Source organism: Peromyscus californicus, unplaced genomic scaffold (assembly GCF_007827085.1).
Source record: "Peromyscus californicus insignis strain IS unplaced genomic scaffold, ASM782708v3 Scaffold_21__1_contigs__length_65335640, whole genome shotgun sequence".
In the NCBI taxonomy this organism is placed as follows: Eukaryota; Metazoa; Chordata; class Mammalia; order Rodentia; family Cricetidae; genus Peromyscus; species Peromyscus californicus.
Genome location: NW_026294514.1, coordinates 51,355,750 through 51,379,356, shown reverse-complemented (window position 1 = coordinate 51,379,356; position 23,607 = coordinate 51,355,750). Strand labels below are relative to the sequence as shown.

The window sequence follows — 23,607 nt, the reverse complement described above, 5'->3', positions numbered from 1 at the left end:
AATTTCCAGCATGAAAATGGATGCCTTGTTATAGTGCCAGAGTGAGAAGCCAGAGTGATCTCTGGAGGCCTCTTTCAGTTTCATGAGACTAGAATAATTCTAGTCTTTTAAAAACTGTACATTTTGCTTTAAAATACCCTAAAATGATGATACTACTTTATCCTTTAGTAACTCTCTTGTGAGATAAAGTAAATACTATTTCTAATATAAATGAAATAGAAAGGGATTATAGGAAATCAAGTTATTTGGTGAGTCTATATTTGAATATTTAATTTATACTACAGATTCATTTTTCCAGAAGAATAACAAATTAATAAGACAAGTTTGAAGAAATCTAGACATGAATAAAATTTTTATTATAATGCTATATGTCTGTGGTGCTTAATGTGCCTTTTAAATTTAGAAAGATACTGTCTACAGTGTGTCTTGTACATTAGCAGGTATAATTTCCATAGAGTACTATAGGATCACAGTTGAAAATGTAAACAGGAAATGTGTGTGTGTGTGTGTGTGTGTGTGTGTTGTGCGCCAACACATGTGTCCTACAGTATATGTGTGAAAGTTAGAAGACTACTGGAGGGAGTCATCTCTTCTCTTCTACTCTGTGGGTCCCAGGGATCGAACTCCGTTCCTTAGGCTTATTGGCAGGTCTCTGTATCCACTGACACATTTTGTCAAGCCAGTGATCTTAGTTTTATTTGTGGACTCTAAAAAATGGTAAAGTAGAGTTAGAGTCATGGTAAGCCGGAGCCAGAGATAGAGGGAATAAAGTGGGAACGAGTGGAAATTGTTGATGAGAGGGTATAAATTTTTAAAGAGACAAGAAAATAGCTTTTCATTTTCTGTTAGAGAAAATGACTATGTGCAATAATAAATATTTTAAAAATAAATAATTTTCAAGTATATAACTATGAAAAAGTGGCAGTTATGCAAAGTGGTGGATATACTAAAGTACTTTATTCTTTGTTGTATGCACATGCTCAGATGTAATATTGTTCCTAATAACTGTGATTAATTAAGATGTGGCAATCAAAAGTGGTGTTAAAGATATTTTTTAAACAATGTATTTAAATCTAGATAAATTAACAAATATACTCAAGGATAAATGTTATACATAAATATACGTTTATCCTAAATTATAAAATAATACACAAGACACTGTATAAAGTATATACTAATAACATGGTGCAAGTGAAGTCTGTGAAGACGTGATACTTTATGCCTAATGGTGTACATATTTTACATTCAATGAGACACTTCTCTAAATCAATTTCAAATGTTTAGTCAAGTTCAAACAAATAAATAGACTCTATTTAAGTCAGTCAATTAAGCTAATTAAGTCAGCTTATCATCCTAAAAGTTTTTAGACTAAAATTTCTACATCATGAGGATCATCAGATGGCATGTCCCTACTGGTCCTCTTTTCACCAGAAATGTATTATTTCGTGAGAACAGTAACAGAAGAGAATGTGACAATGTCTAAAAGATATTTATCCAAAACAAATAAACCATTTTAATCTATTTTCATTTTTCACTGTTACTTTATTATATCCGAAACAAGGAGTGTCAGTTGTGACATCTTATACACGCTCATCATACACTCCGTTCAGTCGCCCTACATTACTTTCTCTTGTTGCCTTCCTTCTCCTCCAGTCCTGACTCTCTCCTTTCTACCTCATGTCTTTTTATTAATCGACAACGTACAGCACAGCATTTGCAAAGGGGAAGGTATATGATAAATAATGACCCCTTATTGTGCATCTTTAAAAATTATTTAGAATTTTGTATTAATTTCCCAAGTTAGTATGACCCATTTGGCTATATGTAAATCCAGCTTCTGTTGACAATAATAAACAGGACTGGGGGAGGACACCATTTAGCTGGCAGGGTGTCACTGCCTGCATCCTGAGCATGACCTACAGACGGGGTTTTCTAATGATTCATTTTAGAATACTTGCCACTTTCTCAAATCTTCATTATGTACCTTTCTATTATAAAATAGTTTTATGAAAGCCCCTGTGACACCGAAATAGATCATCAATACAGATGAATATTTTTCAGAAATACCACACACACACACAAAAAAAAAACCCCATATGCTTTTGAACTAAACCATCATTCAGCTGTATGGTATAGCAGAGCCTGTGTATTAGAACATGATAAATTACATGCAGCTATTCAGCAAGATTCTTCCTCATCATTCGCCATTCATTTCCTGAGGTTTTCATTCTTTCCAGGCCGACTAAAGCATATCTGATTTAGAGCTACTGGTATTAAATATGCCAGTGTAAAGAAGAAATTATCACATGGACACTTGGGTATGACAGAAGTGCAGTGCAGCGATGTTGGAATATTGCTGGTACCCCGGGTCATCATTTTAGAGAATACATTGGCACTTGGGAATATCTAAAAGTCCAGGAACCCAGGCCGACCCATGAACACTGCCTTCCTCCACCACTACTTTTCCATGTGAATAACTATTCAGACTAGCAGTTGGGTTGCTTATGTTGACCTCTGTGGAAAATAATGGTCTGTGTGGTCAAAATACTCCCTCAGGAGTATAGAAAGCAGACAGTCTGGTATAATGTGAATTTTGGTTTTCAGGAATACAGAAAGCAGTGAGTATGATATATGGATTTTTGTTTGTTTGTTATATTTTTGTCGTTGGCTGTTGTTTTTAAGAGGAGAAAAAAACATGAAAGATTGTGGAATAAAACTAACAAGCTATATGGATTCCTAACCATCCTCACCATGTGATGGGCTCCCTGTTGGAGAGGAGGAGAAACTCAGTTCCCTAGACTACAAGTCCAGTTAGTAGTAGATAGGAATTAAGCATGTTCCTTTCTATCCAGCCTTTCCAATGAAATTTTCCTTACAGTAGCCAGTATTTATAAATTATTTATCAACCCATCTTTGTATCCCCAAGTCAGTACCTCCAATGAACTAGATTTGTGGGTAGATTAATTTTTCTCACAGAATCATGTTTAAAGATGAACATATTCATCTGTCTCTAAGATGAACACATACTACTAATTGCATTCATGTACCATGTGAATAGATTTGTGTGCAATATGGGCACATATGTATAATGTACACATACATTTATGTGTAATTTTTTTCATCATAACACATGGTAAGATAATTCATGTTAGAAGTTGCTACATTATTTTTATTTTCACAAATTTACTAAAATAATAAACTATGATATTAAGTAATAAAGAACAAAGTATGTTATTTTTTGTTTGTTTGTTTGTTTGTTTTGGTTTTTCAAGACAGAGTTTATCTATGTAGTTTTGGTGCCTGTCCTGGATCTCGCTCTGTACACCAGGCTGGCCTTGAACTCGCAGAGATCTGCCTAGCTCTGCGAGCCGAGTGCTGGGATTAAAGGTATGCACCACCACTGCCCAGCTATGTTATTTTAAAATACTTAACCATTTGCATTTTCTTAATTGTTACTTGTTTCATATTTACATTTATAATTACATTTCTCTCTTTCATCTCTTGCATATACCCATCCTTGCTCTCTTTCAAATTCCTGACCTCTTTTTTTCATTAGTTGTTATTGCATGCATATATGTATGTGCAGATACATACATATTCCTAAATGTAACCCACTCAGTCTGCATAAAGTAACTTGAATATATGTTCTTATGGCCGACCATTTGGCATTGGATAACCAATTGGTGTACTCTTCCCTAGGGACGAGTATTTTCTCCAACTGTCAACATTCCTGAGTTGTCTGCAGCTCTTTATATAGGCTTAGTGTCATGGATTTTTCCCCCATCCAGTTTGGCACATCTATTGTTGTCCTTGTGCAGCTCATATTTGGGCAATCATGTTGGTAAGACTGTTTGGGTGTAGCTTCTAACAGTATTAGGAGACAATCTCACAGCAAACTCCCTGATGTTCTGGGACTTACATTCTTTCTGGGCCATCTTCCACGATGTTCCTGAGCCTTACATGCAAAAGTGCTTGCTAGAGGTATTCATCTGGACTGGGCTCCAAAGTTCTGCATTGTGATTGGCTTTTCTACTGTAGTCTCTGTTGCAAAGAGAGGTTTCCTTAATTAGAGGTAAAGGTTACACTTATCTGTACATCTAAGAACAAGTGTATAGATTATTGTTAGGGATTGTGCCAATTTAGTCCTACCCAGTTATGATGGCTGTGAATTGTAATGACAAGAACAGCGTGATAGCTGTAAGGATGCAGTAGAGGCACCTCGATTCTCTAATTAGACTGAAGACCTGCTCAATAAGAGGAAAACCATGTTTGGTAGGGGAAGCCTAGCTAAGTACTCAGATCTCATAAAGTCAGAGATATTGGAGGAGAACATACAAACAAATGCATTTTCTAATGTGTGACTTTGTGCTTTCCCATGCATAACTTCTAATTTAGTCACTGTTGTCCTTGCCTCCAGTGTGACTGTTAAATTATTTTAGTTTATGATACTTTCCTATTTCATATTCTACCCTTTATCAATTGCTCTCTCTCACTGACTTGGTCCTGAAAACAGGAGTAAACTATTTTCCTGATCATGTGTGGTCTGATAATTCTATTTAGCAAATATTTCATGGTTTAGTTCCTTGTTCCAGGTTGATTACCATTTATGTACAAAGGCATATCATCTGAAAACAAATATACTTTGACCTCTTCTTCTCCTATTTGTATCCAGTTGATTTCCTTCAGTTGTCTTACTGCTTTAGCTAAGACTTCAAGAACTATAATGAATAGTGTCTTTGTTAGGGTTTCTGTTGCTGTAAAAAGATACCATGGCCACAGCAACTCTTATAAAGGAAAACATTTAATTGGAGTGGCTTACATTTTCAGAGGTTTAATTAGTCCATTATCATCATGGTAGGACATGGAGGAGTGTAGGCAGACATGGGCAGGAGAAATAGCCAAGAGTCCTGCATCTTGCAGGCAACAGGAAGTAGACTGAGACACTGAGTGATATCTTGAGCATATATGAGACCTTAAAGCTTGTCTCCACAGTGACACACTTCCTCCAACAAGACAACCTTATTTCACAAGGCTGCACCTCCTAATAGTGCCACTTCCTTTGGGGGCCATATTCTTTCAAACCACCACATTCCACTCCCTAGCTCTCTAAGGCTTATAACCATATCATAATGCAAAAATGTATTCAGTTCAACTTCAAAAGTCCCCATAGTCTATCACAGTCCCAAACTTATTTACAAGTCTAAAGTTCAAAGTCTTTTCTGAGATTCACTCACTCTTAACTCTTAACTGTAATCATCTATAAAAATCAAAATCAAAAGCCGATCACATACTTCCAACATATAATGGCACAGGATATGCATTACCATTCCAAAAGGGAAGGGAGCACAGTGAAGAAATACTGGATCAAAGCAAGACCAAAAATTAGCTGGGCAAACTCTGAAATCTGTATCTCTATGTCTGATGTCAAATGTTCTTCTGATCTCCAACTCCTTTCAGCTTTGTTGACTGCAACATACTTCTTTCTCTTGGGTTGGTTCCACTCCCTGTTAGCAGCTTTTCTCTGCATGTATCCCACGGCTCTGCCACCTCTAACATCTTGGGATCTGCAAGGCAATCCAGGCTTCACCTTCACAGCTTCACAAAATGGCCTCTCTAGGCCTCCATTCAGGGACACTCCTGACACATGCCTGGCCTCAGAGGCTTTCCTTATTCACAGAGGCAAATTCCATAACCCCTTTCTTCTGTCCTTGACTCTAAAGCCAAAACCATGTGGCCAATGCTGCCAAGTTCTGCTATTTGCTGGGACTGGAACATGACCCTCTCATTCAATTACATCTTTGCCAGCTTTCTGTTTTCTGTGGTTTTCTTCACTACCTAAGCTTGGTTGTTATGGAACTTGCTCCATAGACCAGGTTGGCCTCAAACTCAGAGATCTGCCAGCCTCTGCCTCTGGAGTTCTGGGATTAAAAGAATATACCACCCACCACACATCTCTAAGTTTTCTTTAATTCCTTTTCACAAGTTGGAAATTGAGCTGGGTGGGATCTTGTCCTGAGGTTACCACTCCCTTTATTTCATTTCTTAATCCATTTATCTCCTTGAACACAGAATTTAGCTCTATTCCACTTCCTGATGCTCCATTTCTCAATCTGTACATTTTGTATTTTTATTTGATCAGCTTCATCTTTTTCATTATAAATCTTCATCAGGGTTAACACTAATAACCACACAACGGAGTCTATACTAAGGTGTTTTGAGATTTTCTTTGCCTACAGAATTAATCCAATACTCTTCATTTCAGCCTCAGGCAAACTTTTTGGACAAGGGCAAAAAGCAGCCACATTCTTCTCCAAAATATCACAAGAATGATTTCTAGGCAATATACTAAAATTCTTCTCCTCTGACACCTCTTGAGCCAGACCCCCACACAGTTCAAATCACTCTTAGCACCACTGTCTTTCATGCTCCTACTGGTATGGCCCATTAAGTTGCCCTAAAAGCATGGCCAGGCCTTTCATAATAATACCCCAGTCTCTGGTACCAACTTCTGTCTTAGGGTTTCTATTGCTGTAAAGAGAGACCATGACCATGGCAACTTTTATATGGAAAAATATTTAACTGGGGTGGCTCACTTACAATTCAGAGGTTCAGTCCATTATGGTGGAACATGGCAGCATGCAGGCAGACATGGTGCTAGAAAAGTAGCTGAGAATCCTACATCTTTCAGGCAACAGGTAGTGGACTGAGACACTGGGCATTATCTTGAACATATAGGAAACCTCAAAGCTTGCCTCCACAGTGACACACTTCCTCCAACAAGACCACACCTACTCCACAAGGCCATACCTTCTAATAGTGCCACCACCATAAATAAGTATGGAAAGACTGGACAACCTTGCCTTGTTCCTGATTCTAGTGGAAATGCTTTGAGTTTCTCTTCTTTTAAGGTTGATGTTAGCTGTGAACTTACTATAAGTTGCATTTATTATGTTGGGGTAGAGCACTTGTATCCTGTGCAGGCTAGTTTTATTTCAAATTGACAGAAGATAGAATCATTGGAAAGGAAGAAGACTCAAGTAAGAAAATGCTTTTATAAAACAGGGTGGGAGGCAAGTCTGTAGGGGCATTTTCTTAATTAATGATAGATGACTGAGGACCCAGTGCATTGTGGGTGGTGGTCCTGGGTTCTATAAAAAGGCAGGCTAAGCAAACCATGTGGAACAAGCCAGTAAGCATCATCCCTCCATGGCCTCTGCATCAGCACCTCTATGGTGATATTTTATTTGTGCTGAAATGTGATTTTATTTGTATGTTAATAAATAAAGTTACCTGGGGGTCAGAGATAATAGCAAGCCATAGCAGAAGTCTGGCGGTGGTAGCACACGCCCTTAATCTGATCACATGACAGGCAGAGTCTGTGTGTTCAAGGACATAGCCAGTTTGGAGACACACGCCTCTAATCTCAATACCAACCATAGAGACCTGGAGGTCTGTATAGACAGGCAGTGACAAGGAGGTCATGTGGTTGGGTTTACAACCAATGAGAAGGCAGAACAGAAAGTCAATAAAAAGACAGACACACAGGAAGTAGGTCCCTTTCTCAGAGATAGGACGGCAGTGGCAGCAGGTGGTAAGAAGGCGGTCTTGGTCTCAGCTCTTAGCTACTGCTCTCTGACCTCTGGGGCTTTTAACTGTGCATTTGACTCTGTGTTTCTTATTTAATAAAACAATTCAGAATTATATCTACACACCTCCCTCCAGGTTCTTACCCTGTTTGAAATGTTTCCCTAACTTCCTTCAGTGATGGACAATGATGTGGAAGTGTAAGGCTAAATAAGCCCGTTCCTCCCCAACTTGCTTTTGTCATGGTGTTTCATCACAGCAATAGTAATCTTAACTAAGGCATATCCCTAGTCTCTCTAACACTTTTATCATGAAGGGGTGTGGTTTTTGTCTTTCAGTATGTTTATGTGGTGCATTACATTTATCAATTTACCTGGGTTGAACCATCCCTGCGTCTCTGGGATGAAGCCAACTTGATCATGGTGGATAATCTTGATGTCTTCTAGGATTTGATTTACAAGTATTTTATTGAGAATTTTTGCATTTATTGTCATAAAGGGATATTGGTAAAATTTTTTCTTTTCTGTTGCCTCTTTGTGTGACTTTGGTATCAGGGTAATAGTGGCATCATAAAATGAATTAAGCAATATTCCTTCAGTTTCTATTTTGTGGAATAATTTGAGGAGTGTGGCCATAAATTTGTCTTTGAATGTCTGATAGAATTCTGTGCTGAATCCATCTGGCTCTAGTTTTTTGTTGCTGGGGGTAGGAGCTTTTAATCAGTGTTTCTATTTCACTAGGGGTTATGGGTCTTGTATTAAACAGGAGTTCTCTAGAGGAACAGAACTTCTAGAATGAATCTATGTATATTAAAAGGGAATTTATTACAAAAGCTTACAGGCTGCTGTCCAGTTAGTCCAACAAGATCTGTCTGCTGATGGAAAATCCAAGAATGTAAGAGTTGTTCATTCAACAAGGCTGGATGTTTCTACTTGTCCTCAATAATCCTTGGAATCCCTAAGAATAGGTTCTAATAGCAGCAAAGGAATGCCTCAGCATCAGAGATGAACTTGCCTGTGAGAGAGAAGAGGGGCAATCAGGCAAAAAGCAAAAGCTTCCTTCTTTCATGTCCTTTTTTTTTTTTTTTTCATGTCCTTTTATTATGGGACCACCCATTCCTTTTAGAGCACATACTTTTCTGACCAGCCCTAAACCTGCTCCAATATAATTTTGGGTGGTGTCTTGACACCATGAAGAAGTGCATAGTGAACAGGTGTTTGCTTAGGATTGCTTCACTTCACTATTTGCTTTTATTTCATGGAAAAGGCAGTTAAAATGACGTATATCAGATTTGGAGTAAGAAGCCAAATGATTTCTGAAACATTACCAGAGCTTCTCCTCATTTCGAGAGCCAATTCCTGAGGTCTCACAGGGGCCGTACATTTTCACAGCTTACAGGAATCACATCCTATTTGGAAAAGATTTTTATTTTTTTTCCCTTTTCTTGCTGATGTCATCTGTGTTGCTATGGAAAAGAATTGATTGCCGCATGACACTGCTGGAAAAATCAACACTGATGAATTTCCCCAGAGCAAGCAGTCTACTTTAGAGCTGGTTTTTTGATTAGGCTCGCTAAAAATTGTTACAACTAATAACCAAAAAGCAGTGTGCTTTTTCCAGAACTAAGTTGCTATACAAGCCTTCTGAAGTGTGTGGATGCAAAGCCTCCTTAATTACCAGAGAGAATCTTAAATACCTGGTAGCCTGTGTTGACGGAGGAAGCAAGCATGTTTTGTAACGTGTTATTTCTATTACCTGGAAATGTTTGCTTAGAAATAGCTGTTTCAGTGTTTTGATCATCTGTGTTTAGCATTACCTATCAGCTGTATGGTACTACATGGGTAAGATGTGCACCCCTTGGAGGAGTCTAAGGAGAACTCACTGGGACTCCCTGCTGGCCATTCTTTCGTTCCTTGCTCCTTCACTCAGGTGCAAGGTCAGATATCAGGGTTATACTTAGGGTGCCTCAGGTGGCACGTGACCATAAAAAGGAGGCAGTGAATCCAGAAGGAGTTTCTAGACACCGGACAGTAAGTGTACTTCTATGTCATACATGATATTCCTATTGGAGTCCTAGTTACGTTCCTGTTGATTTGATAATGTACCCCCAATAAAAACCAGCTTAAGGCAGAAAGGATTCATCAGCTCACAAGTCCAGGTTACAGACCATCTCTGCACGGAAGTAAAGGCAGTTGGAAATTGAAGCAGCTGGAGTCAACCCACTGTTAGACTGGTCTTCCAGACAGTCACAAGACTTCCAAACCGTCTTGCCTGCAGGCAAATCTAACCTAGCTCCTTCTCATTGAAACACCCTTTCCAGATGTCCTTCTTAGCTGTTACTGTCCACTTGCACAGACTACAGTCATTGGAGAGTGAAGTCTCAACTGACTTCCTAGATCAGATTAGTCTAGTGTTTGCATTTGGGAAATTTTCTTGATTTCTTAGTTGATGTAGGAGGGCCCAGCCCACTGTAGATGGCACTACCCCTAGGCTGGTGACCCCGGATTTATAAGAAAGCTATCTAAGCTTAACCCTGAAAATAATCCAAGTGATAGTGCTCCTCCATCATTTTTGCTTGAAGTTACTCCTTGAGCTTCTGCCCTGACTGCCTTTGATGGTGGACTGTAACCTGTAAGCTGAAACACACCCTTTCCTCCCCTAATTTAATTTTGGTCAGAATGTTTTTTTTTTTTTTTCAGAGCAACAGAGATAAACTAGAATGCCAGATGATTCTAGATTCCTGAAAGTTGATAATTGGAACTAGAACAATGTAATTTGTTTAAAATGTAATGGATTTATGTGTGGGTTTTATAACATGGAAGGTAAATAAAGAATAAAAGGATTTCGGAGGGAAAAAAAACTGCATCTCTGAGCTACTTAAATGCCATTTTCACCTTTGGTACTGGGCAATGCCCACAGAGTACCCAGAAACCGATACTCCATTGTTGGGTGGAATTACAGCTTTGATAACGTGCTTCTGATGTTGGAGACTGTGATAGGTCTTAATGAAAAACATAAAATAGATGCAGTTTTTTCACTGTTGAGCCCACTGTTGGCCGGATTTACTCCTTTCATTTACCCTGCATTAATGATGTGTTTTATTTGAACAATTTATATGTCCTGTCTACTTTATTCCCCCTACAGTGGCACGTCTAGTGATGAAATGTGCAACTTATACATCATGTATTACATGGAAGCCAAATATGCAGTTTCCTTCATGACCTGTACACAGAACGTGGCCCCAGATATGTTCAGAACTATACCAGCAGAGGCCAACATTCCAATTACTGTAAAATCTGACATGGTGATGATGCATGGCCATCACAAAGGTAAGCGAGAGAATCATGTGGTCTTGTGCTCTGTATTTTCACTTGTTGTCTCACTGGACTATATGATTAATCTCAAATTATTTTAGCCTCTCTAGTCAATCATTAGGCACACGTATTATTTCTTCTTTTTCTTTCATATACAGTCTCCACTCCTCCCTGACTTAACTCCATCAAAGCAGTGAAGGAAGGCACTGTGGGAAATGGTTCAGTTAATACAGTGCTTAGCATGAAAGCATGAGGCCCTGAGTTCAGATCCCCAGCGCTGGTGTAAAAGCTAGACACATCTGTGCACACTAGGAAGGCAGAGACGGAGGATCCTAAAGCTCTCCTGGCCATCCAGCCTAACCAAATCAGGGAACTCCTGATTCAGTAAAAGACCGTGTCTGGAAAAAGAAGAAGACTGATCCAGAAAGGCATCCAGCATTGACATCTGGCCTCCACAACCTGATGTATAGAAACATCCACATCCACACACACATGAATATATACAGTGCATAATACACATACACGCCCACAGAGCACATGCACATACACAAAAAGAGGCTGGAGAGATGGCTCACTAGGAAAAGTGCTCGCCATACAAGCATCATGCCTGAATTTGGTCACCAGCAGAGTAAAGCCATGTGTCCGTAATCCCAGCACTGCAGAGGTAGAAGCAGAAGGATTTCTGAGGTTTGTTAGCCAGCCAGTCCAGCCGAATGAGCAAACTCCAGGTTCTATGAGCTATCCTATTTCAAAATATAACATAGAGAATGCTCATGGAAGACACTTGCAGTCAACCTCTGGCCTAGGCACACACACGCACACACGCATGAGACAAGTATCAGCCAGTGATGAAAAGACTGTTAGTTTTGTGACCAATCCCACCAATGTAAACCTCTCCTCATAGAATTCCTAGGTTATTTTTACTTTCCTTACCTCATTCCTTCCATAGGCAGAAATGACTTACATGATTTTTAATTTGTACCACATCCTAAATAGTAAAAATGCTTATCATTTCCAACCACATCTACATAATGTACCTTTTCAAGTGAAAAATAATTCTTGGTGCTCCTGGTCTTTGCTCTAGGGGTTTGATTCTCAAATTCATGCTTTAGGTTATTGCTCATCTGCAAAATGGTCATATTGGACTGTCATTTCTTTAGTTTAAAATTGCAAAACACACACCCTGTCCTACTGCACGAACTTGTACCAGGCGTTTTCTTTTAGGCCGCCAACTAACTCCCAAATCAAGACATGTAGATAGTATTGGTTATGAATGCTTTGCCTAACTTAGGGTCATTTCTGGCTAGCTCTTTTAACTTAAATTAACCTGTTTATCTTCATCCACCTTTGCCTTGGGGCCTTTTACTTTTTTTTTTTTTTTTCCTTCTCTATATCTTATTTTCACTGCTTCTTGGAACTGGTTGGCTGGTGGCTGCCTGGCTTCTTGCCCTGGACATGTCCCTTTTTTTCTCCTCATTCTCTTCTTTCTTCTTTTTTCCTCGTGAGCCTAGATTTCTCCTACTATTTATTCTCTCTGCCCGCCAGCCCCGCCTATCATTTCTCTGCTAGCTATTGGCCATACAGCTCTTTATTAGACCAATCAGGCACCTTAGGCAAGCAAGGTGAAACAAATGCAGCACATCTTTACATAATTAAACACACATCCTAACATCATTGAACAAATGCAGCATAAACAAATGTAACACACCTTTACACAGTTCAAGTAATAGTCCACAGCATAAACAAATATAATGCACCTTTACAAAGTTAAAGTAATATTCTGCAGTATAAACAAATGTAATACATCTTTACATCGTTAAAGTGATTTCCATAGCACGAAGCATGCTGAGACCTTATGGGGTTTTGTAAATTCAACCATAAAATGCCAATAGCAGCCAGTAATCAGGTCATTTACTAAGATGCTAATATGTTTAGAGAATACAAGTTTATATTTTTCTTGAAATGTCTTAAATTATTATTAAGGTCAATTTAAAAACTAAATATGAGTAGTTTGTTGAAACATTTTTTAATGCTCTGTAATTAATATGTTACCAAAAAATAGTTGGCCTGCTTATATAACAAGACAGGTAACTGGTAGTTGTGCTGGGGGTGGCAGAAGATTGTGAATGAGAGCATTCCAACCAAAAAGATTCTTGATAATGTAATTAACACAATATTCTGAGTAATATTGCTGTTTTGATGGCAGAATCCCAGTAAACTAGTAAAGTATGTGATATGTGCTATAATTCACACTCAACTTCTTTGATCCTTTACAGAAACAGAAAACAAAGATAAAACTGCTCTAATCCAGCAGCCAAAGCATGAAGAGGAAGAGGTGTTAGAGCAGGGTACGTATACTTACTTCTATAACTAGCCTATAAAAGTATTAATTATCAAAATAGTCAGCCAAATTGCAAAGCCATCAAATAGTTTATGTCTCTATATCAGCCTCAAACCATATCATTACTATTCTTATATGATGCATAATGTATAAGGAAATGGCCAATTGTGCTTAGCCACAAAAGCAAATTCATTAATGTAGTTTAATCATCTTAGGCTTCTCTGTCTTTGCTTGAGTTTATTCACTATTGTAACTTTTTAATATAGTACATAGGTGTGCAAATACAAGTGTGAAAAACAAGCATTGGCCTGCTTTTGAAATCCAGTGAACTTTTCCATTTAAATCCTTATGTTGGTTAACTATATTTGCGTTTCAGCAAAAAGAAATTGAGAATTAAGCCTGCCTGGGCAGGATAGGATAGACTGCTTCTGTGCATTCATAGTCTTGTGTTATATTGCCATGAGTTAAGACAGTATCATTTTTCCCTGTGTTCTGTGTATTTGAAGTAGGACTGTTTGTAGCTGTCATGTCATAAACTATATGTACTGGCAGTGAGAAAGTACTCTCCAGAGATTTGGTCTCTTGTCAGTTGTTTAGAAAATAATATTTTGGGTTAGGTATTAGAGTATGTCTCCAATTAATTCATTTTGGGTTAAATATGATATGCTTTTAAACATTAGCTTAATATTAATGCAATAACATGTCAATATAAGACAAATAAATAAATGTCTTCTAATAACAATGTATGGAAGTTTGGGCCAAGGAGATAGCTCAGTGAAAAAAAGCACTTGCTGAGCAAGCATAAAGACAGAGCTCAGATCTCCAACACTCACATAAAAGGCAGGCGGGCATGGTGGCCCATCTCAGAGCTTAGAGGGTCAAAACAAGGGATCCCCAGGGCAAGCTCGCCAGCTAGACTAGCCAAATGGGTGAGCTCTGGGTTCAGCAAAATACCCTGCCTTAGAAAATACAGTAGAGATCAGTTGAAGAAGAAAACCTATATCAGCCTCTGGCCTCTGCATAAATGAGCACACACATGTGCACCCCTAGACACACAAATGCAAACACACATAAGTGCATTCACACCACATACACATGCAAAAAAAGAAAACACCTTATTAAAATAAAGCATTTTTTTTTTTTTTTTTTGGTTTTTCGAGACAGGGTTTCTCTGTGTAGCTTTGCGCCTTTCCTGAAACTCACTTGGTAGCCCAGGCTGGCCTCGAACTCACAGAGATCTGCCTGGCTCTGCCTCCCGAGTGCTGGGATTAAAGGCGTGCGCCACCACCTCCCGCTCAGCCGTTAAAGGCTAGGCTCACAACCAAAAATAAAGCATTTTAAATGCAGCTTAGCTTCAGGTGTTTCTGTGTATGTGTTAATTCAAAACCAAGGAGATGATTTTGTACTAAAAGACTGTGGGTATAAATTAAAATAGCTAAATTTATCAATCCTGTTGATACACTTGTTAGGCACTCAGGAGTAGCAGCCTGATTACAGATAGTATTAACAGAGTCTACTGTTAACTATGCTGAAATTTGCCCAGGTTTATTAATAATTGTTTTGACAGTGGACACAATTTGAATTTATGTCTTCAAAATAATTTGAACAGTCTTAAAACTCCTTCACAGATACTAATATACATGTGATAGTGTCAGATGAGAATGTCATTTGTAGATATGTAAACTGAGGCTGGATTATCACTTCCTTTTCACGTTAGTTTAGTTGGTTGATCAAGGTAAAAACCTAAAGACTGTATAAGCAAATCATTCTTACTTCTAATCACTCAGATCGAGGTAGTTTCAACTATACATAGTTTCTCCTTAAAACACCTAAAGACTTTCATATTTGCCGTGTCGTTACCCTTTGTTTCATAGCATCAAACTTTAAATGTGCCCAGACTCTTGTGAATTCCAGAGAAGAATTTTTCTGCTGTTTCTGTTTTCTTCTACTTATAATTGGAAAAGAAAAATACTGTAAGGAAAGTAATATAACTTGGAAGGAAATATTATTCTGACTCAGTTGTAGAAAATAAGCTCTGGTGCTCACGTGCTGGAGTGGGTGTATCCATTATGCCCTCCAACATTCTGTGAAGTAGTAACTCACAAAGCCAGGCCACAGTCTCTGTGTTAGCCCACTGGTCCCTGAAGGCCATGAGCTAAAGATTTAAGTAGAGACACAAAGCTATGCACATTCATACAGATTATCTGATATACTAATGAGATCAATCTATTTCTTTACAATGCACAGAACAGATCTACTCATTACTGAGAAAGCAGCCAATTCTTCAGAGAGACATTTGTTTGCATAAAATATCTATTTATTTCACTCCCTAGGAAGTCATGCTGACCAAATAACTAGTAGGAGGGCTATAATTATTCAAACAAATTACCCATGTGTCATAATTTTTAAAGTAAGCCCTTAAACTTAACCTATAACTTTATTTTGTTATTCTGACCCCATTTGTTCCCATGTATTCCTCCAAATTGTATTAACTCTTTTAATGTTTTTACCTTCAATAAAAAATAATAGACCTAAATTTTTTCCGTAGTGCTAGCTGCAAACCAGCAGGTATCAACTGTACTGGTTCCACAGAAAGTCTCAAACTGTGGTAAAGAACAGAACAGTTGTGAGACATGAAAACGATTACCTGTCACATCAGGAACCTGTATGTGAAGGCAAGCTCTGTACTGCCCCCAGGTCCAGGTTGTTTCTGCAAACAATATAGATAGTTCTACACATAGACATATGGGTATACTCATATACATAAAATAGTAATATGCTATCTGTCTGCAAACCTACATATCAAAATTCTGTATGCAGCATTCATTGGAAAGCTGATAGGTCTTTTTTAAAGTATAAACTTTACTAAGATCATAAGAGTACATGAGGAATGTTCATATTCCATTAACTGAAATAAAAAAATGTAGCTGCAGGGGCTGGGGAGATGGATGAATGGGTTAGGTTCTTGCCATGTAAACATGAAGATCTGAATTTGGATCCGAGCACCTCATAAAAGTGGATGCAGTGGCATGCATTTGTAACCCTAGCACTGAATGAGTGGAGACAGAGGATCCTTGGAACTTGCTGGTCATCTAGACTACCCAGTCAGACTGTGTCTCCAACATGGAGAAAAAAAATCCAATGAAACTCCACTCTCCTTTTAACATGTGTTCATCTAATGCTTTTTTTCTTTTCTTTGAAATTCTTACCACTAAAATTGCTAGCTATTAACTTGGTTCCCAGAACATTAATCTTGACTGAAAATCAATAGACATCTGAGTCACACGAAGCCATGTGGTATGGCCTCTGTGCTTACTTTTAGCACACTGGCAAGAATGTCTCAGACTCTGTTGCAGATGGTGTAACTTCTGAAATATCTAAGTGCCACTACTACATAACTATTTTACCCTTCAAATTGTCTTAGATAATGCAACAATTGAAAACATCTTAACAAAGTGTTACATCAGTCTGCAGAGTTTTTTAAATAATGGTTGCTTTGAGCTTTTAAATACTATTCATTATAAAAGATAACTATACAAACTATAAATAAGCAAAAGGTTGATAGTACAAAGAAATACCTGTATGTGAAATATATATTACACTTATATTTTAAATATGTATGCATGTATTTATACATAATATGAAGAATATTTATATTAGACTATAATATATAGTTTATATTATCTTTTTAAAACTATTATATTTTTCATATTTCCTAATATAATAAAAACTGTTGGCAAGGGTTATATTTTTTCAATGCTGAGAATCAAATCTAGGTAATGTTAAGCAAGTATGACCTACTAAGGTACATACCCAACCTGCAACAGTTATTTTTAATGGATGCATAATTAGGTTATACTCCTATTGATTTTTAAATATCTCATTTTTCTATATATGAGCTTATAGGTGAACAAATTAATTAACATGTTTCCATGCATAAAGATAGAAATATCACCATCCCTTAAATCATTGTGAGGAATTACCTACATATATGAATACAGTAAACAGTGAATGATTACCTGTATTTAATAAGTATAGTAAACAAGTGAACTAGTGCCTACATGTATAATAAAGTACAATAAATTAAGCAATGAGCTACTGTATATGTGTGAATCCAGTTACAGTGGTTGTAGGTGAAGGAAATGAGTTCTACCAAGCTATCTGAAAGGAAGTGGTCCTGAGGTCTTCCAGAGCAGATGTGGACACACTCACAGAGATCTCTCACGTGTCTCGGCTGGCACGTTTTCTAAATTTTCCTTATTCCATCTCACACTTGTTTGCTGTATACAGCCTGGTGTTTCTATCAGCATTATTTAGAAACGGAAGCTTACCTGCCTCAAGCAAGAATCTATACAAGTGTATTTAGAAGTTTTGAAATTCGGTATTGCTATCCTTAAAGTTCAGAATACAGATGTTGCTCTTAAATTATGTTGCTTGTATAGTGTGGTTCAGTGTTTTCCATAACTCAAGACGGAGTTGAAAGCACTAATGTACAGTGCCAGCACATCCTCAAAATGGTGCATTTTCCTCTGGACATCGTTTCTTTTGCTGCAGAAAGGACCTTAGACATGTTTTATTCAGTTTGCTCAAAACCCTTCTCATGTAGTCTTTGTGCCCATATATAATCAATCTTTTTACTCAAAGGTCAGAGTGAGCAGCTACAATCCCAAGGCAGGGAGAATGGGACAGAAACACAATTTGTAGAGGGAAAAGACTCCATGACCCCAGGCAGTTAAAGGCCATCAGACACCTTCTGTGAAACAGAATAATTTCGCAGTGGTTTTATGCTAACAAAAATGAATTATCATTGGCAAGTTTTATCAAATAAGCAAAATCAAGGAACAGGGTTGTAAGTTAAAGCCATAACAGTAGACTGGAAAAGCTTTCTGAAGTAAGATCTGGTCAGCTGTAGGAGTGAGACACACACGGATGTAGTAGCTGAAATGCACAGTTCTTTGCGTTACTCAGAATGAGACAGTCATTTGATGCCCTTACAAAGTACATGTGATTAATATTGTATCCTTAGCTGATTCCAAGGACCCTCAATGTCATTCGGCCCAGTTTTAAATACACTGCAGTTCTTGTATGTGGTCTCATTTGCTAAAATTTATCAGTTTGTTGTGATTTATGAGTTACTCACAAGTCTTTATTTATTGAACTCATATATCAAACACAATTCTAAATACCTCCAAGCCTCTGAGAAGCTGACTGAATGCTGTTTAGAACTGGTTCCCTAATAACAGAATGTGAATGATCATTTATCACATGGCTGTGCCTTCCCATATAGATCTGTATGCATGGTAATTGCAAAAGCCTTTTCCCATTTGATGTTTCTTACCTATCTTCTCTTCTCCTGTAATAAGAGTCATTTCATCTGTGAGCCTTGAGCTGGGCATCATGATCTCACGTTTATTACTCTAAGGCTGGAGAATAAATGTTGTGAGTTAATAACAAGTAAACAATCAATAAACCAAATCAATATTTAACCAATAGAGAACGTTGGTATCATAAAACCAAATATTAAACTATTTTTTAGAAAGTACCTTCTTTTTCCATTCCATACATCCTTCTCATTAATCAGTTATCTTACATGTGATTATTGACTTGTTGCAACTTATTATTGTGGTTACTTGGCATATCTTGTCAGTGCTTAAACTGCCCATGAACTGCATATTTCCTCTCTGTGTGCCATGGAAATCACAGAGGAGTGATGGGAGCAGTCTGCTGTGTATAGTAAGTACTAGTGACTTCTGTAATCAGTGGTCGTTCATATCCTAGAAAATTACTAAGAGGTTCTTAGTCGTTTTAAATTGTTATATTTCTATTTATTTACTGTTACATGTGTGAGTGTTTTGCTCCCATGTATGTAAGTGTACCATGTGTGTACAGTATCCACAAAGGACAGAAGAAGGTGTTGAGTTCCCTGGAACTGCAGTTACAGATGGTTGGAAGCTGCCATGTGGGTGCTGGGACTTGAGCCTGTGTTCCCTGCAAGAGGAACCATCCTGGTGACTGCTAAAACATCTTTCCAACTCCTGCACCTGGTCATTATTTTTAAGGTGAACCATCTGCCACAGTTCAGATTTTACATTTTCTAAAAGTTAAAGGCAATTGTAGTTTTTTTTTAAAATCCAATTATCTTTATTTAAAAGAAACTCACACAGAAATTTTTTCTTCTATTTCCCCCCCATTTTCCCTCTTTTATGTACACTTTCCCTCATTCTGTACCCCAGGCTGGCCTGAAACGTTATATAGCCCCTGCTAACCTAGACCTGTTATCTCCCACCCTGCGCCTGCTGAGTGCTGGGATTACAGGTGTGAACCACCACATCTGGCCTCATGGGTCGTCTTTTTTTTTTTAAGTGTATATTTGCATTCATTTTAGTTTATTCTCATCATGTTCTTGGAAGTAAACAAGAGAAATTCCTTCCAGGGAGCAAGGATTAGTAAACGGTTCCTACCAAGTAGAAAAATTCTTGTTGTTCCCTTAGGTAGTTAATGCAAGCACACAACTTAGAAATTTAGAGTTTAATTGTTGTTTACATTTGTGTGGACTGCGAACTCCCATTTTCTCAGCACATTAGTCGTTACTCTAATTGTGTTTTTCAAATATCAAACTGTCTCAGTCAAATTACATCAGAGACCTGCCTATGCATTTCATAAGAATCTAAGTGTTAGTGGATGTCGGAGGAACAAATAGAATCCCTCTGCAGGATCAAGTTATCAAGGAAAAAAATTGTCTCTGCAATTTTTTTGAAGCAAAGGGCAGCATCTTGCACAAGCTACTTTTGTAAAACCTAGAATCATTTATTGGGCCCTCCCATGATAGGAGCTGCCCTGAACAGTGGGAATATGGTAGTGGGTAAGAAAAGCAGTTATTTCGTTATTGACATCCATATCATAATTTCTACATTCCCAGAGATAATTTAAATGTGTAAAAAAAAAACTATTTTAGCACATTGTGTCTGATTTGATCATGCATGAAAGATTATGTTGACGGTGTTAGGTAAAACTGATGCGGAAAACAAAGTACTCTTCTACTGTGGCATAACAAAGAAACTAGTCATTATCCTTCAGTTCAGTTTTACAAAGGGACTGCTGTGCATATGCACTAATTGGTTTACAAGTTCCTAGTGTTATAATATGAACAAAGAGTAATCTTATTAAATTTCCACCTTGTTAATAATTAGCAAAAAGAAATCATTTTTGACCTGCAAATCCTTAGGAGACACAAGTGTATCCAAACCTCAGTAGAATGTAACTCAGTACAACTGTGCTTCGAATCCCTGCTGAACTTCCTAGCAGCTGGGCAAGATAGAACTGCCTTTAGTTTCCACACCAGGTATCAGGGAAATAATAACAGCTATGTCATAGAGATGGAATGTGTTAAATTCTATGAGGATGTCAGCAAAGTTAGGAGGGCGTGCTAACCTAAAACACAGTGGCTACTTCTGCTGTGCTACATGGGCTGGAAGCCACTTACATGACTGTTATCTGTCAGCCACAGATAGGGTAACAGACAGTTTTTAGGATCATCCACATTTTTCCTAGCATAAATATTAATAACATGATCTGCCTTGCCCAAAGTATCTCAGTTTGGGAAATAAATTATGCAGTTACCTTAGCAGAGAGTCTCAGACAAGAATTAGAGAAATCACTCAGAAATGCACAGGTTGACTGACATGAGGGGAAGGTGTCTGGAGTGTCACCCAGAAGGCTCCAAGGAGGCGGGGCTCTGTCAGTCACAATCCAGTCAGCAGAGAGAGAGAGGCTTCAACACCACATGATAGGGTTCAAGTCCAGATCAGGATTGGGGTCTCTTGGGAGGAAAGGGAACAACCTTTCTCTCAGCATGACAGCCAGAGGATGATGGGAATCCCTGATGAGTACTTGTGGTCATTAAGCAAAAAACATTCATAATCTGAATCATTTGGACTGTGTGGGTCACTAGAGAGAGAAGGGCAAATTCAGTGCTTTGGATTGAGAGAATAATTATGGAAAAAATATAAAAATGGAAAGCAGAAAAATACTTCAATTTTAGACATGTTAAGTTTCCAATATTTGAAAAGGGGTATTAGAGGAGGACATTTCAGAATGCAGGGATTTTTTTTTTAATTGTGTGGTGGGGGAGGTGCATGTATATGGGTGGGTGCATGTTGTGTGGGAACTTTTAAGCAGAAAGATGTGAGAGTGTGAGGAATAAGGGTCTGTGGTATATAACCCAGGGGGCTCTAAGTAGGTGTGGCTCCATCCATCAGCAGACACCAGAGAGCAAATTCGACATCATGCATCAGAGGAGGAGCTCTACTCAGTCTGTCCTCCATGACCACTGAAGCCGTCAGTGAGGCAAAGAGAAGGTGCAGGTAGAAAAGATTAAGATGTGAAGGAAGGATTGGCAGAAGGAGGCATAGCTGCCTCTTCCTATGTGGACTTTAAAGACATGTGGACCAATGAATACCCAGAAATAACCAACAGCAAAGCAAGCCACCGAAGATTTTTAAAATGTTGTTAATTTATCCTTTGACAGTTTTATACATGCATATAATCTACTTTAAATATCTACCCCATCTCACTTCCTCTGGACCCCTTCTTCTTCCCAGTAACACCCCCCCACACACACACACACACACACATTACTCATGATTTATAAGGAGGCACTGAGTCTAATTAAGGTTGTTTCATGATCATAGATGGGATGTTATTAACTGGGGCATGGCTAGCATGGCAGTGGCTACATCACTGAAGAAAACTTTCTTCTCCTTCCCCATGCTGGAACTTACCAATAGTTCCTCGTCTACAGATTGGGCATCATGAGCCCTTCCCCATCTGTGATGGAATGCTGGGGCTCAATCTTTTGAAGTAGCCACAGCTGCTCTCAGTTTGTGAGTGCAGTGGTCAGGACCACAAGAGAGCATTTCCCAGCAGCCACCCTCCCCATTTTCTGGCTCTCAAATTCTATCTTCTGCCTCTTCTGTGATGACCTCTGAACCATGGAGCAAGTGATGCCATTATGGTGAACACTGAGTCATCACAAATTTCAGCTGTTTTTTTAACCAGTTATGAGTCTCTACATTAACCACTGCCCGCTGAGAGCATCAATAATCTCTGTGTGTGTGGATACGTCCTTGCTCCTCCAGCAACCTGCTTACCACCACCTTCCAGGTAGGGATCCTAGATTCACAAAACCAACTCCACCAGATCCTACAGCCTGAGGAGAGGTCCTAGCACTATAAAAGCTAGTGCACAGAGAAGTCTCCAGCTTAGTGCCAGCTTGCTCTCTCTACGCCACATAAGGAAAGTAATTGGTGTCTTTGGGTCTTTGCATCTAGTTCTGGTGAGTAACCAAGGACAGGGCAGGAGCCTTGATTGCTTTGGGGGCTCTAAGAGCCTTCCTGACCAAAGAGCTCATGGAGTGGTGTTCCATGCCTGGTTCTGGGATTTTTCTTTAATAGTCTGTGACTTCTAGGAAAAGCATTATTCATTCATGCATGCTTTCTCAGTTCAAACTCCTTTAAAAATTACATTTCTTGATTAGCTTATAAAATAGTGGTTGCCATACAGCCTTTTCATGTCTCCTTAGTTTTATTTAACCCTTCCCTCAATATTCTCTTTCCTTCCATTTTCTCAGCCATATCCCCTCTTAAACATCCACCTTTTGATGACACAGAGGTGTCAAAAAGATGCATTTTCGCCTCTTCAGTAAATGGTGTTGGGAAAGCTGGATGCCAGTTTGTAGAAGAATTAAACTAGACCCTTGTCTGTTACCCAGATCAATTGAAAGTTTATCAAAGACCTTAATGGAAGATAAGAAACTCTGAAAATGACAAAGGAAAGCTTGAGTAAAACACTTCAGTGTATAGATATAAGCAAGGACATTCTGGAAAGGACTCCAGCAGCTAGAGAAATAATAGCAGGAATTGACAACTGGGGCTATGTGAAATTGAACAGCCCCTGCACCGCAAAAAAAAAAAAAAAAAAAAAAAAAAAAAAAAAAAGATCTGCAGAGCAGAGACAGTTTACACAATGGGAGAAAATCTTTTCCAGCCAATCTCTTCTGTTTATGTCCTGCTCCATCTAAAGTCCCATCAGACATAGTTCTGAAGTAGAGACACTTTAATGTGCTTAAGAAAAACGATTACCCATTCAATATTCCATCTATCCAGGAGCAGCCAGGAGAGAAGGGGAGAAAGAAAGGAAGAGAGTGATTGACTGGTCAGCTTCCCACATAAAAAATATTGGGAGATAGTGAGACAGCCATCTAGTGGTCTCCAGAGCTGTGTTTCCACAGCTCAGTGCAGCCAAGCCTATCCTGTTACTTTATCATTTTGCTTTCCTAACCCAAAGATAATTTTAAATGACTGTTTCAAA

General features: G+C 38.4%; 1 protein-coding gene across 11 annotated transcripts in view; it reads left to right on the top strand.

Moving 5' to 3' along the window:
* Pam (peptidylglycine alpha-amidating monooxygenase) overlaps positions 1 to 23,607 on the top strand; it is a 283,476-nt gene that overhangs the window by 207,136 nt on the left and 52,733 nt on the right. For all 11 annotated transcript variants that reach the window (XM_052750294.1, XM_052750293.1, XM_052750291.1 and 8 more), the window contains exons 13-14: positions 10,729 to 10,913; positions 13,175 to 13,246. In XM_052750294.1, the coding sequence (XP_052606254.1) occupies positions 10,729 to 10,913; positions 13,175 to 13,246 (257 nt within the window). The remainder of the gene's footprint in view (positions 1 to 10,728; positions 10,914 to 13,174; positions 13,247 to 23,607) is intronic.